Source organism: Trichechus manatus, unplaced genomic scaffold (genome assembly GCF_000243295.1).
Source record: "Trichechus manatus latirostris isolate Lorelei unplaced genomic scaffold, TriManLat1.0 scaffold00143, whole genome shotgun sequence".
Classification (NCBI taxonomy): Eukaryota; Metazoa; Chordata; class Mammalia; order Sirenia; family Trichechidae; genus Trichechus; species Trichechus manatus.
In genome coordinates, this window is record NW_004444079.1 from 2261974 (window position 1) to 2275657 (window position 13684).

Here is a 13684-nt window from a genome sequence, read left to right on the forward strand (position 1 = left end):
CAATAATGCTTTACTTCTCCAAGGCTCTTTCCTTTCCACATAAAGTTAATGAATAGTTTTTCCATCTCATTTAAGAATGCTGTTGGTATTTGTATCAGGATTGCATCGTATTTGTAAATTGGTTTGGGTAGAACTGACATTTTCACAACGTTGAGTCTACCTAACCATGAGCATGGTATGTTTTTCCTTTTATGTAGGTCTCTTGGTTTCTTGCAGTAGTGCTTTGTAGTTTTCTTTGTATAGGTCTTTTATGTCCTCTTAGACTTATTCCTAAGTATTTTATTTTTTAACGGCTATTATAAATGGTATTACTTTCCTGATTTCCCTTTTGTAGTTCTCTTTATTGGTGTATAGGAATCAAACTGATTTTTGTATGTTTATCCTGTATCCTGCTACTCTGCTGAATCTATTAGTTCCAGCAGTTTTCTTGTGGAGTCTTTAGGGTTCTCTATGTATAGTACATCATCTGCAAATAGGAATAGTTTACTTCTTCCTTACCAATTTGTATGCCATTTCTTTTTCTTGCCTTACTGCTCTAGCTAGGACTGCCAACACAACATTAAGTGGTGATAAAGGGCATCCTTGTCTTGTTCCTGACCTCAGGGGGAATGTTTCCAGCCTCTCTCTGTTGAGAATGATGTTGGCTGTTGGTTTTGTATAGATGCCCTTTATTATGCTGAGGAATTTCCCTTCTATTCCTATTTTATTGAGAGTTTTTATCAGGAATGTGTGTTGGACTTTATCAAATGCCTTTTCTGTGTCAACTGAGATGATCGTGTGATTCTTTTTATTTATGTGGTGGATTATGTTGATTGATTTTCTAATGTTGAACCATCCTTGCATACCTGGTACAAATTCCACTTGGTCATGGTTTTTTGTTTTTTTACTATGATGCTGAATTCTATTGGCTAGAATTTTGTTGAGAATTTTTGCGTCTGTATTCATGAGAGATATTGATTAGCAATGTTCTTTTTTTTGTGGTGTCTTTGCCTAGTTTTGGTATCAGGGTTACGCTGTCTTCATAGAATGAATTTGGAAGTATGCCTTCCTTTACTATGTTCAGAAATAGTTTTATGAGTAGTACTGATGTGAGCTCTTCTCTGAACGTTTGGTAGAATTCTCCAGTGAAGCCATTTGGTCCAGGACTTTTTTTGTTGTTGTTGGGAGTTTCTTTTAAAATTTATTTCCTTTTCAATCTCTTCTTTTTTTATGGGTATGTTCAGATTTTCTACCCAGTTTGTTTAGGTAGGTAGTGTGATTCTAGAAATTTGTCCGTTTCCTCTAGGTTTTCAAATTTGATGCAGTACATTTTTTCATAGTACTGTTATGATCCTTTTTATTTCATTTGGGTCTGTTGTAATGTCCCTCATTTCATTTCTTAATTGGGTTATTTGCTTCCTCTCCTGTTTTTCTTTATCGGCCAATGGAATGTCAATTTTGTTGATTCTTTCAAACAAGCAATTTTTGGTTTTGTTGATTCTATTGTTTTTCTATTCTCTATTTCATTTATTTCTGCTCTGATCTTTATTATTTCCTTTCTTCTCGTGGCTGTGGGCTTCTTTTGCTGTTCTCTATTTGTTCGAGTTGTGAAGCTAATGTTTTGATTTTATCCCTTTCTTCTTTTTTGATGTGTGCATCTCTTTCTATAAATTGATCTCTGAGCACTGCCTTTGCTGTGTCTCAAAGGTTTGGGTATGATGTGTTCTCATTCTCATCTGATTCTAGGAATTTTTTTTATTCCATTTTTGATTTTTTTCTATTACCCAGTGATTTTTAAGTAAGATGTTATTCAGTTTCCATGTATCTGATTTTTTTTCCATGCTCTTCTTGTTAATAATTTCTACTTTTTATGGCACTGTGATCAGAGAAGATGCTTTGTATTATCTCAGTGTTCTGGATTTTGTTGAGGGGTTAACTTTGTGGTCTAAGATGTGGTCTATTTTGGAGAACGTTCCATGTGCACTGGAAAAGAATGTCTGCTTTGCTGCTGTCCGGTGGAGTGTTTTACATATGTCTATGAGGTCAAGTTGGTTGATTGTGGCCTTTAGATCTTCTGTATCTTTGCTGAATTTCTTTCTAGATGTTCTGTCCTTTACTGACAGTAGTGTGCTAAAGTCTCCTACTATTATTGTGGAACTGTCAATTTCTCTTTTCAGTGCTGTTAGTTTTATTTATTTTGGAGCTTTGTCACTAGGTGCACAGACATTTATTATGGTTGTGTCATCATGGTGGATTGTCCCTTTAATCATTATATAATGACCTTCCTTGTCTTTTATGGTGGATTTTACCTTATAGTCTAATTTATCTGAGATTAGTATTGCCACTTCTGCTCTTTTTTGGTTGCTGTTTGCTTGATATAGTTTTTTCCATCCTTTGATTTTTAATATATTTACTTGTTTGTTTTTAATGTGTGTCTCTTGTAGACAACATATTGACGGGTCCTGTTCTTTTTTAATCTATTCTGTCACTTTCTGTCTCTTTATGGATGCCTTTAAGCCATTTACATTCAGTGTGATTATCGATAAGTTTGGTTTACTGCTGTCATTTTGTAGTGCCTTTTTTTTTGGGTGGTGCTGATTTTTTTTTGGTTCCTCTTACGCTCCTGTTTTGAGTTCCTTTTGTTTGAGGAATTTTTTTGTTTTTGTAAATTCTACATTTACTGAGACTTTTTACTTTTCTTCTTTACTTTGATGAGTAGGTTTGTTAACTTTTTTGTGATTACTTCAAAATTTACCCCTATCTTGTTAAGTTTGAACCAGTCTTTTGTCACTTGATATCGTCTTGACTCCCTCTCCATTGGAAAGCTCTATACCTGCACTGTTTATTCCCCTTTTACTGTTATGACGTTGATGTCATTTACAGATTGACGTCTCTACTTCCCTGCTGTAAATCTTTTAGTTTTGTTTTATTGTTGAGAATTCATTACCTAGGATGGTATTTGGCTGATGCCGACCTGTGTCCTAGATTCAGGGTGTTGTCTGAGGTTATTGGTTCTCTAACCAAAGAACTCCCTTTAATAATTCCTGTAAGTCTGGTTTGGTTTTTACATATGCCCTTGATTTCTTAATTTCTGTTTACCTGGAAATGTCCTAATTTCACCATCATATCTGAACAAGTTTTCCAGGGCATATTATTCTTGGTTGGCAATTTTCCTCCTTCAAGGTTTTATATATGTGATTCCATTGCCTTCTTGCCTGCATGGTTTCTGCCAAGTAATCGCAGAATAGTCTCATTGTTTCCCCTTTGTATGTGACTTTTCATTTTTCAAGAGCTGCTCTCAGGATTCTTTGTCTTTGGTTTTGGTGAGTATAAATATGATGGTGACTTTCTTTTGGGACCTATCCCATATGGGGTTCGTTGAGCCTCTTGGATGGGTCAGCTTTTCATCTTTCATGATATTAGGGAAGTTTTCTGTCAGCAATTCTTCAATGATCCTCTCTGTGTTTTCCATGTTCTCCTCTTGTTCTGGAACTCCGATCATGCGCAAATTTTTCTCTTGATTGTATCCCACATAGTTTTTAGGTTTTCTTCATTCTTTTCTGATTTTTCCTCAAACAAAAGTGGTATCCATGGATTCGTCTTCAATTTCACTGGTTCTTTTTTCCATTGTTTCAAATTTGCTCCTAAAACCTTCTATTGCATTTGTTCATTTCTGAAATTTTGTTGTTTACCTTTCCAATTTTTAATTGCTGTTTCTGTATGATTTCTAATTGCTTATTTATTTTAACATTTTGTTCATGTATTATTTTTCTGAAGTCTTCCATTGCTTTGTGTTATCTTGATTTTGGCTATGTTTTGGTTGGTTTTGTCTGTATCTTCCATGATTCTGTTGTTTCCTTAGTTTTGTCTGTATTTTTATTGATCTCTTTCCTAATCTCTTGGAGAGCCCTGAATATTAGACTTTTGAACTATCAGGTTGCTCCAGTGTCTTTTCTTCCACCAGAAGGTCATCTAGTACTTTTTTTGGTTGCTTACTGGAGCCATCCTGTCCTGTTTTCTAAATATGTTTTGACATTGTCTGCTATCTCCGAGACATTCAGGTATTATTTTCTTTGTTTATTGATTGTAGATTTGTTTCATTCTGCTTTTTTGTTCTATTTGGTTATGTCTGGGCAGGTGGGCTGGGCATGTTTTGTTGTTGCTTGTTTGTCTGTAGGTATGATAGTTCTCACTACCCTGTCCAGTTGAGCAGGGCCAGTCGCTCAGCTGTAGTGCAGCAGGTCCACAAGAGGGTAGAGGGCAAGGGTGGGTCATTTGTCTGCAGCACAAATTGGGGCCAGCAGGGCCAAGGGGGGCAGTGCAGGGCAGAGTCCAGGGTTCCAGAGGTCTGAGCTGGTCCTGCTCAGGAGCACGGCGCTAGGTGGGGCAGGGCAGGTGGGGGAGAGTGGGACGAGGTCCGGGGGTCCAGAGGTCCATGCTGGTCCCACTCAGGGGCACGGCGCTCAGCAGGTGGGCAAAGGGAGGGGCAGATGAGGATAGATGAAGGAGGATAATAGGATGAGTTCGTACTGTGGTCCCCGGCAGCTGGGACTGCCAGGATGGGGTGGTTCTTGCCACTATTCACCAGAGGGGTAGGGGTTTCAGGAGCATGCTCCTGTGGTTACTGTGTGAGAATATCTGGGCACTTCCTTGAGTTGCAGTCAGGAAATGTGGTCTTACTTACGTTCTGGGTGTGTCTGTGCTATACCTCTATCTTCTATTGGGAATTCCATGAAAGTGCCTTTCTGTGTTCTTCCTGCAGGGTTGTGGCTTTATTCCAAGATAGCCATGCTGTGCCCTGCTGGTTGGCCAGGAACCTCTACTCTGTAGCTCTACTCGTTCACCTTTTTCTGTAGGTTTCTTCTTCTCAGTGTCTTCTGATCTAATACTTTATCCCTTCATTTAACATCCAGGGTTCCAGGATTGACATGTGCATCTGTTCTACCTGGTTTTTCAGGTCTTTGTTGCAGAGATGGCTTAGTGCATCTAACTAGTCTGCCATCTTGGCTCTGCCCCACCCCTCATGTTTGAAATTTTTCACAGTAAAATGCCAGTGGAAAAAATGACCCAAAAGATTTTAAAAAAATAAAAAGTGTCGAAGAAGGTGTAGAGAAATGGGTACTTTCCTATACAGCTGTAGAAATAGAAAACTGGTACAATTTTTCTGGAGGGCAATTCAGCAAAAATATTAAATCCACAATGTCTACCCTGGGACTCAGAAATTTCATTTCTAAGAATTTTCCCTAAGAAGACAGTCAAGAACATCCACTATGGCATTATTTATAATACTGGAAAAAACGGATAAAAACCTAAATGTCAAACAATAGTGTATTGCATAAATAAGTTTTGGCATACACACATCAATAGACCTGATGTCAATAAAACTGTGCCCCTTGGTGCTTTAAAGGTTCCAAGCAGGAGCCTCAGAGGCCTATTTCTACTTCCACAAGGGCAGGTCTGTTCATATTTATTTTAGATACCAGGGGTTCCATTTAAATTAGGTCTACTGCTTTAAAATCATTTGAAAATCATTGTAATAGAAGAATATGTAATGACAGAAAGATGTACAAGATATCCCTAAGTGGAAATAAATTATAATTCTCTTCGTTGGTGGTGTTCATAAAAATATAAAAAATTATACTTCCTTCTCACAAAGCATCTTGGTAATAAATTCCTTAAAAGCATTTATACTCTTCTGGCACAGTAATTCTATTTGTATAAATCTATTCTATTCTTTGGCTATATCTCTGCTTCTATAGAAAGACATTCACCGAAGCATTATTTATTACAGTAAAAACTTTTAAACACAATAAATATTCAACAATAGGGGAATGATTGAATATGCAATGTTACAGCCATATTATATAATATGCAATCATTAGAAGTGAGGATTTGTGAAGACCTTTTTAAATGATAGAGAGAAATGCTCATGATCTAATGCTAAATTTTAAAAAGGATATGAAATTACACATACGATCCAATTTCATTACAAACATTTTTTGATCTATAAACACACATTCTGTACATGTTTACAGCCATGGCCAAGTAAGAAGTATCACTAACCCTCTGCCTAGAACAACTATAAAAGCTGGATAAAATTAAGGTATTGGAGAGCAACCATGCAGCCAGGATTTGAGAGACCAAGATTCCAGAAAGAAGGAAAATACACTGAAGTTATCAGAAGTTCTGAATTTGGGATTTGAGGCAGTCTCAATGGGCTGGGGAGAGAATGGAATTTGGTGGTACCATGACAGCCAAGATGTGAGGGGCCAAAAATCCTAGAGGAACAGCAGAGAAGTGAGCCTGAAACTCTACCTCCAATTTCCCTTCGAGGTATTGCTAATTTCTAAACTGTGTATGCACTGGGGCTAGATTCTGAAAACCAAGCAGGAAGTAGCACTGAAGAGCTAAGCAGGTATTTTGGGCATCTGGCTAAGCTGGGAGAACAACTGGAGTTATAAGATAGGGCCTTTAAAATAGCTATTATTTGTATGCTCAATAAAAAAAGGAAAAGAGGACAGACAATTTTATTAGAGAACTAGAATTGCTAATTTAAAAAAATCACAAGGAAAATTCTAGAACCTAAAAACACAGTATCTAAAAATAAAAACTCAATAGATGGGTTTATGGGCAGGTTAGAAATAGCAAAAGAGAAGACTACTGAATTGGAATATAGTAGAAACTATTCAGAGTGAAGTAAAGAGAAAGAATAATGGAAAATAGAGAAATGAGCACAAAACACATGGGGCATGGTATAAAGCTCTAACATTTAGGTATCTGGAGTCCCAGAAGGAGAAGAGACAAAGAGACTGCACTATTCACTATTTCAAGAATACTGGCTGAGAACTTTCTAAAACTGATTAAGAGCATCAATTCACAAATTCAATAAACTCTACAAACCTCAAGAGGGATAAATACAAAGAAAACTACCTAGGAACATTTCAGAAGAACTGCTAGTAACCAAACACAAACAGGTCATGAAGTAGCCAGAAAAAGAGACATTATCTTTGGAGGCACATAATTAACAGTTAACGTCTAAACAGAAACAATGGAAGCCAGAAGACAGTGGAATGATATTTGTAAAGTGCTAAAAGAAAAACAACTCCAGTTCAGAACATTATAGCCACTATAGCCAGTGAAAATATCCTTTAAAAAATTGAAATAAAGATACTTCCTTTCAAATAAAAATTAAGAGAATCCATTGATAACAAATACACTAAGAGACACATAAACACACACACTAAAAGAATTTCTTCTGGCAGAAGGAAAATAATTCCATGTGAAGACACGGCAAAGCAGGAAGAATGCGGAGCACTAAAGAAGATAAATATGAGGAAAATTTAAAAGTCCAGGAAGTGTTAAGGGGCACTGATTTAAGGTAGACTCCAGTAAGTCAAGGATGCATACTGGACGGAATCTTTAGGATAATTAGAATCAGTAACATACATAAAAAACTTAGCTCTTTAATCCAAAAGAAGGCAAGAAAGGAGAAAAAAATGAACTGGGGAAAATGGTAGGACCAAGTACTCGAACGATTATAAGACAAAGAATGCCAAACTGGACTTAAGGAAGAAAAAAAGAAAAGTATATGCTGCTTATAAGAGACATACCATTTAGTATCAATAATCCTAAATTTCTATGTACCTTGATTACATAGGCTAAACATATATACGACACAAATGGACGGAACAAAAACAAAAAAACCCACAATTATTGGAGAATTAACACACTCCCCTCAGTAACTGACAGAACAAGTAGATAAAAAAATCAGTAGGGAAATAGAAAATTTGAACACAATTAACAAACTTGACTTCACTGGCATATATAGAACGCTATATCCAACAACAGCAGAATACACCTTCTTATGAAATGATTATGGTACATAATACCGAAATTTACCATAAGCTAGTCCATGAAGAAGGTCTCAACAAATGTCAAAGAGTAGAGCCTGGTTTCTGACCACTCTGGAATGAAGCTGGGAAGCAATAATAAAAGGATAACCAGAAAATCTACCAATGCTTGAAAATCAAACAACACATAAATAACTCATGAATCACAGAAGAAATCACAAATGGAAAAGTTTTTTTTTTTTTTTTTAACAAAAATAAATCGAAATTTGTGAATGTAACTAAAGCACTTATCTCATGAAACTACAGAGAACAACAAATTAAACCTAAAGAAAGTTGGAAGAATAAAATAAAGAGCAGAAAAATGAATGAAATAAAAAGCATATGCCCAATAAGAATAAAAACAAAACCAAAACTGCTTCTTTGAAAAGATTAATAAAATGGAGAAGCACTCCAGCAAGACTGATCCATATACATATACATAGAAAAAAGAATGGAAGGGAATATCCTAAAATAGAAAACATGATAGGTAATTTCTACATGGTGTTATTACAGATCAGTTTTTATTTTCTTCTGTATATTCCTCTGGGTTTTCTAAACTTTCTATAAACAAGCTGTTTAAAAGTACCAACTACACAGTGTGAAATACAGCTTTTAGTGAACTTACCTGGATGCAAGAGAATAAATGGCATTGGCAGACGAGGAAGGCTTGATTTTGGGGTGCTCACACTCTAGACCTACTAACGGGCTGCTATTCATACTCTGGAGAGAAAAGAAAAGCACTGAAAAAAGAATCTCCTTACCACAGCTAGGTTTCTCTACTTACTTACTTAACATTATTCAAAATAACAAGAACAATAATATAGACACAGACCTTACATTCAATGCCATGCCTAGGTTATTACAACTGACAAAGCATCATAGCCTTCAGGCTCTGAAGAAAGTTCAAATGTACGGGTTAAGGAGACAGAGACCTAAAAAGAGCTGGGAAAATGGTTTTTTGTTTGCTTTTTAATTCCAAAAGGATTTGAGTAAATTGGCTGTCTACACAAACACCATTTCTAGTTTAAATAATCTATATCCAAACCCAAAATGCTCTTTCTACACTGATGCAACCAGAAGGTCAAACTTAATCCACTCTCACTAGACTGCCTATCACAAAGACACCACTTAAATGTTAGTTACACTCTCTTTCCCTGCAACCAAGAAACAGGCAGTTCATTGAAAGACCACAACATTCCTTAACTTCACCCTTCCAGTTTCATCTCTTTCTTAGATTTCCAACTACCTACTGGCCAATTCTTCCTTCAATATCCCAATCTCATCTCAAGTTCAAATGTCCCTAGTTAGCTAGATTCAAAACCTCAGATATTCTTCATAACTTCTCATCCCCCTCCTCCCCAATCCATTTACTGCTTTCAGGTCTTCTTAGGTCCTTGTTTCATGCTCTCTAAAGGCTCTACCTAATCTGGCTGCCCACTTCTGCTAACAGAAAATCACTCTCCCTCTTGCTCATTCAGCACCAGCTATACTAACCCCCTTTATTATTCCTCAAATAGACTCTCCCCAACTCACTTGCTCTCCTTCATTCTGGACTGGTCTTCCCTAAGAACCAGCATGGCTCACTCTCCCTGCTGCTTCAGGTCTCTGCTCAGAACCTTACCCCATTCCTCCATGCACCTCCCACCCCAACTCCAGCTCTCCCTATCCCCCTTCTTTATTCTTCTCCACAGAATTCATCATTGTCCCACATACCATACGTTTTACTTATTTATTTTCCATCTTCCCCCTACCTAGAATGTAAACTCTGTGAGGGCAAGATTTCTTGTTGTGTGCATAAACAAACCAACAAAAGAATTAATATACCCCTCGCACCCCCAGTTCTGAGCCCCTCATCTCATAGAGAATGGACCACTAACCTGTCTTTTTCCATCTATTCCCTTCCAAGGTATCTGGCATACTTTGTTGTTGTTAGTTGCCATCGAGTCAATTCTGACTCATGGCGATGCAATGTGTGTGGAGTGGAACTTCTCCATAGGGTTTTCCAAGGCTGTGTGTGACTTTTTGGAGGCAGACTGTCAAGCCTGTCTTCTGAGGTACCTATGGGTGGGTTAGAACCACCGACCTTTTGGCTAGTAGTCGAGCACCAAACCGTTTGCAATACCCAGGGACTCCTTCCTGCACACTGCTACTAGATTAATCTCTTTAAAGCATCATTTTGGTCATATCATTCCAAATTTAAAACCTTCAAATGCTCCTCATTTCCTAACCAGATAAATTCAAATTCTCTTCAGAGGGGGTATTAAACCCCTCTAATCTAGTGTTAATCTTCCTTTTCAGTCCTTTCTCCTACTTTGATACACAAAATTTCTGCTCTACTCAAACTAAGAGGTATCATCAGTCTACAATACATCTTAAACATTTCTGCCATTGTAACTCTGATTTATCTTAAAACTGTATCCATTTCCCAAAGTACTTTAGATGTCACTCTTTCTATAAACTCTCAAAATTGATCAATCTGGAGATAACCTCTCCTTCCTCTAAAACTTAAGCATTTGCTATTTCTACTACTCATGGCATTTACTGATACATAAAAGACCTTTATTATAATATACAAACATGCTTTATCTGCTCTATTAGCATATATACTTCTTGAAGGCAGGGATTATATCGTATTATCTCTGGATTCTGTACAAAATCTATCACAAAACCTTGGCCCATGAAATGCCACCCACGAACGATTGTTAACAGCAGAGATAATTCCAAAATTAGGACTCACCATGGAGGTATCCAGACTGAATGTGCTTCCGTGCCTAGGCACATCTGGTCTGGGTTCCAATTGTGAGGGCAATGAAAATGGAAGTGAGTGCCGGTTAGTTAATTCTCTTCCTGCCCAGGGGTCACCAGGGCTTAAGGAACCTACTGGTACTTTGGGGATTGGCCGGGGCAGCCATGATTCTCCAAGGCGGTTAGAGGGAACAGGGGGCAGTTTATCCCTGGAGGGACAATCGCCTGGTGTACAAGGCAGAGGGCGTCTCTGAGGTCGGGTTTCTGCTCCAACGGAATATGGCCGGTCTGGAGGGGGTGGTGGTGGAAGATCTCGAAGTGTGGGAGGTATTGGTAATGGTTTGTCCTTATGAAGGGAGCCAGAAGCAGCCTGTGGAAGCATGATGGAAGCAAATTAAAACCTAGTAATCCACAACAAAGAATCAGGAAACTGTATAAATGGATAATGCTTTACCTTTGAAGCAGTTCCAGGACCAGAAGCACTTGAAGGAATAGATACTCGCTGTTGCAGAAGATCAAGTCGTGGTGGCACTGGGGGAAGGGAAGCTTGTGGGGCCGTGGAGAATGGAGAAGGAGGTCGTTCCACCTAGAACAAATAAAATTTCCTAGCAGACTATTTTTGTTTGGTGTATTAGGTTGAATAGTATTCTCCAAAAATCCACATCCACCTAGAACCTTAGAATGTGACCTTATTTGGAAACAGATCTTTTGTAGATGTAATCAAGTTAAGATGAGATCATACTGAAGTAACATGGATTCTAAGTCCAATATGACTGGTATCCTTATTAAAAGAGGGAAATTGACAGACACACACAGAAGGAAGACAGCCATATGAAGATGGAGGCAGAGACTGGAGTTATGCTGCCCTAAACCAAGGAATACCAAGGATTGCCAACAACCACCAGAAACTAAAACAGGTAAGGAAGGATTCCCCCCCAGAGCCCTTGAAGGGAGCATGGCCCTGAAGATACCTTAATTTCATATTTCTAGCCTCCAGAACTATAAGACAATAAATTACTGTTGTCTTAAGCCATCCAGTTTGTGACAGTTTGTTACAGCAGCCAAAAGAAACTAATACAGAGGGGCAGCTCTCAACTCCTCCTAAAGTTGTAGGCAGCAAGTGCTACATGAACATGGAATAGAACTATCAATGCGCTAGATTTAGGCTTGGGATCACACAAACCAACCCGTTGCCATCAAGCGGATTCACAGCGACCCTATAGGACAGAGTAGAACTGAACCTTCCACAGATTCTAGCACTTCCTGAAGTATTTTTGTGTCACCATAAGAGGGCACTCGCAGTCACAGAAATACCAAGCAGATGGTGAGCTGCAGGCAACTGTATTTAGAAATGGTTCGAATATTTCCCTCCAATTGCTGCTGTGCTACAAAAAGTTTCCTAGCTTATGATTTTAAAAATTATCATAATTTTCCACCTTTTCATCTTCAGAGAATTGAAGATTAAAAATTGGAACCCATATTAAAAGAAGGAACAGATACTAATTTCTCAACAAATCACCTGGGAAAACAATGTCTGAGAGGCAGAATGAGGAAAGAGTTCAAAGATGAAAAATTCTCTGTGGGTTATTATGATAAAAAGGAAAAAAAAAGATTTGCAAGAAGAAAATGAATTTAACAATATAACTAAAAAACAGCTGAGTCCTTCCAAAGAAGTTATGTCAATTTGTTAATTAAAAGGGATTAACATTTTGTGTCAATTTGCTTTCTAAAAAACGAGGTACCAAATTAGAAGAAACAATATATTTCCATTTCCCTGCCTATAGCAGGATGATAAATAGCTGATAAGCTTGTCAAAGTAACCTATCAAGAGATATATAATAATTCACACAAACTGCTACTTTGCATTTGCATTCCCCAACAGGAAGCAACACTGATGGAACATAGGCAAATATATATTACAAGCACTTATGTAAGATGACAGCAAAAGCAACCAGTCCTATATTTAGTCCTGTCATTAGCACTGAGAAAAGCAAGCCCTCATCATCGTTAGCAGTAGCTTTTACTCATGCTTAAGAAAATGGGCTCCACGTCAGCTGACAATGCAGCATGTACAGCTAAAACACCAAGGATGAAGAAAGTCATTAGTCAAGCTAACTCACTTCATCACCAGTGTCTAGTCACTATATCCTGCTGATTTTTCCTTTTCCTTCTACTTACCACCCTCAGATCTGACTTATTAAAACAATCTTCTAGTGATTCTCCCAACTTCTAGTTTCTCATCTCACCAAATCCTTTTGCTCACCATTACCAGGTCAACCATCCTTACTCACCAGTATTAAATACTCATCAGTAACTCAATTTCCCATGTCATCAAATTTCACTCTCTTGCCTGGCTTTCACAAATCTCTCTCATCTAGGCTCCCTAAACAGCATTTCCCACAACTCCCTAACAGGTATCATTGCTGCTCGAGTTAGGATCACCTCCTGCATATGCTATGATTATTCCTTCCTCCATACTTTTGTTTAAGTTGTTTTCCCTGTTTTGTAGGCCCTCCCTGCCTATTTTGATTTCTCCCACCATCCCTCTCTCTCTCTCATTCCTGAAGTGCAAAGGGTTCAGCTAATCACATTCCCTGGCCAATGGCTCAACACCATAAATGATCCTGCGAGGTCCCTTTACTTGGTTAATTTATGCCCTATTAACCCAACATAAAACAGAGTTCTAGAAAAAGAGGGAAACAAATGGAAAAGAAATCATCAAGAACATTTTCAAGACCTGAGAGACATAAATAACCATATTGAAAGGGTTCACTGCCTACCTAGCCCAATGAAGGACTAGAAACTCGTAACAAACAAAAAACTTTTTCACAAAAAGCTATCTTGAGGATATACTCCACCAAAACAAGGAAGTAAAGCAAGCAAGAGGAAAACACAGGAGCTAAGAAATATGCAATCTAACACAGAAGAAAAGGCAATGAAGTCCCACTGGCAGCGGAAATCTCAGGATAATCGGTAATGCAGCACATCTAGAGAATAAGCAGTAAACACTGGAGCAGGAACATAGACTACTCATATATATTAAAATTTCTAATAAAGTTGTTTTTTTGCAA

The 13684-nt window shown here is 37.8% G+C and overlaps 1 protein-coding gene across 2 annotated transcripts in view; it reads right to left on the reverse strand.

The window, feature by feature from the left end:
• The window catches only part of CBL (Cbl proto-oncogene), a 101827-nt gene that overhangs the window by 13967 nt on the left and 74176 nt on the right, over positions 1-13684 (reverse strand). For both annotated transcript variants that reach the window (XM_004385627.2, XM_023739914.1), the window contains 3 exons: positions 11068-11199; positions 10606-10983; positions 8494-8588 (listed from right to left, as the gene is read on the reverse strand). In XM_004385627.2, coding sequence (XP_004385684.1) covers positions 8494-8588; positions 10606-10983; positions 11068-11199 — 605 coding nt within the window. The remainder of the gene's footprint in view (positions 1-8493; positions 8589-10605; positions 10984-11067; positions 11200-13684) is intronic.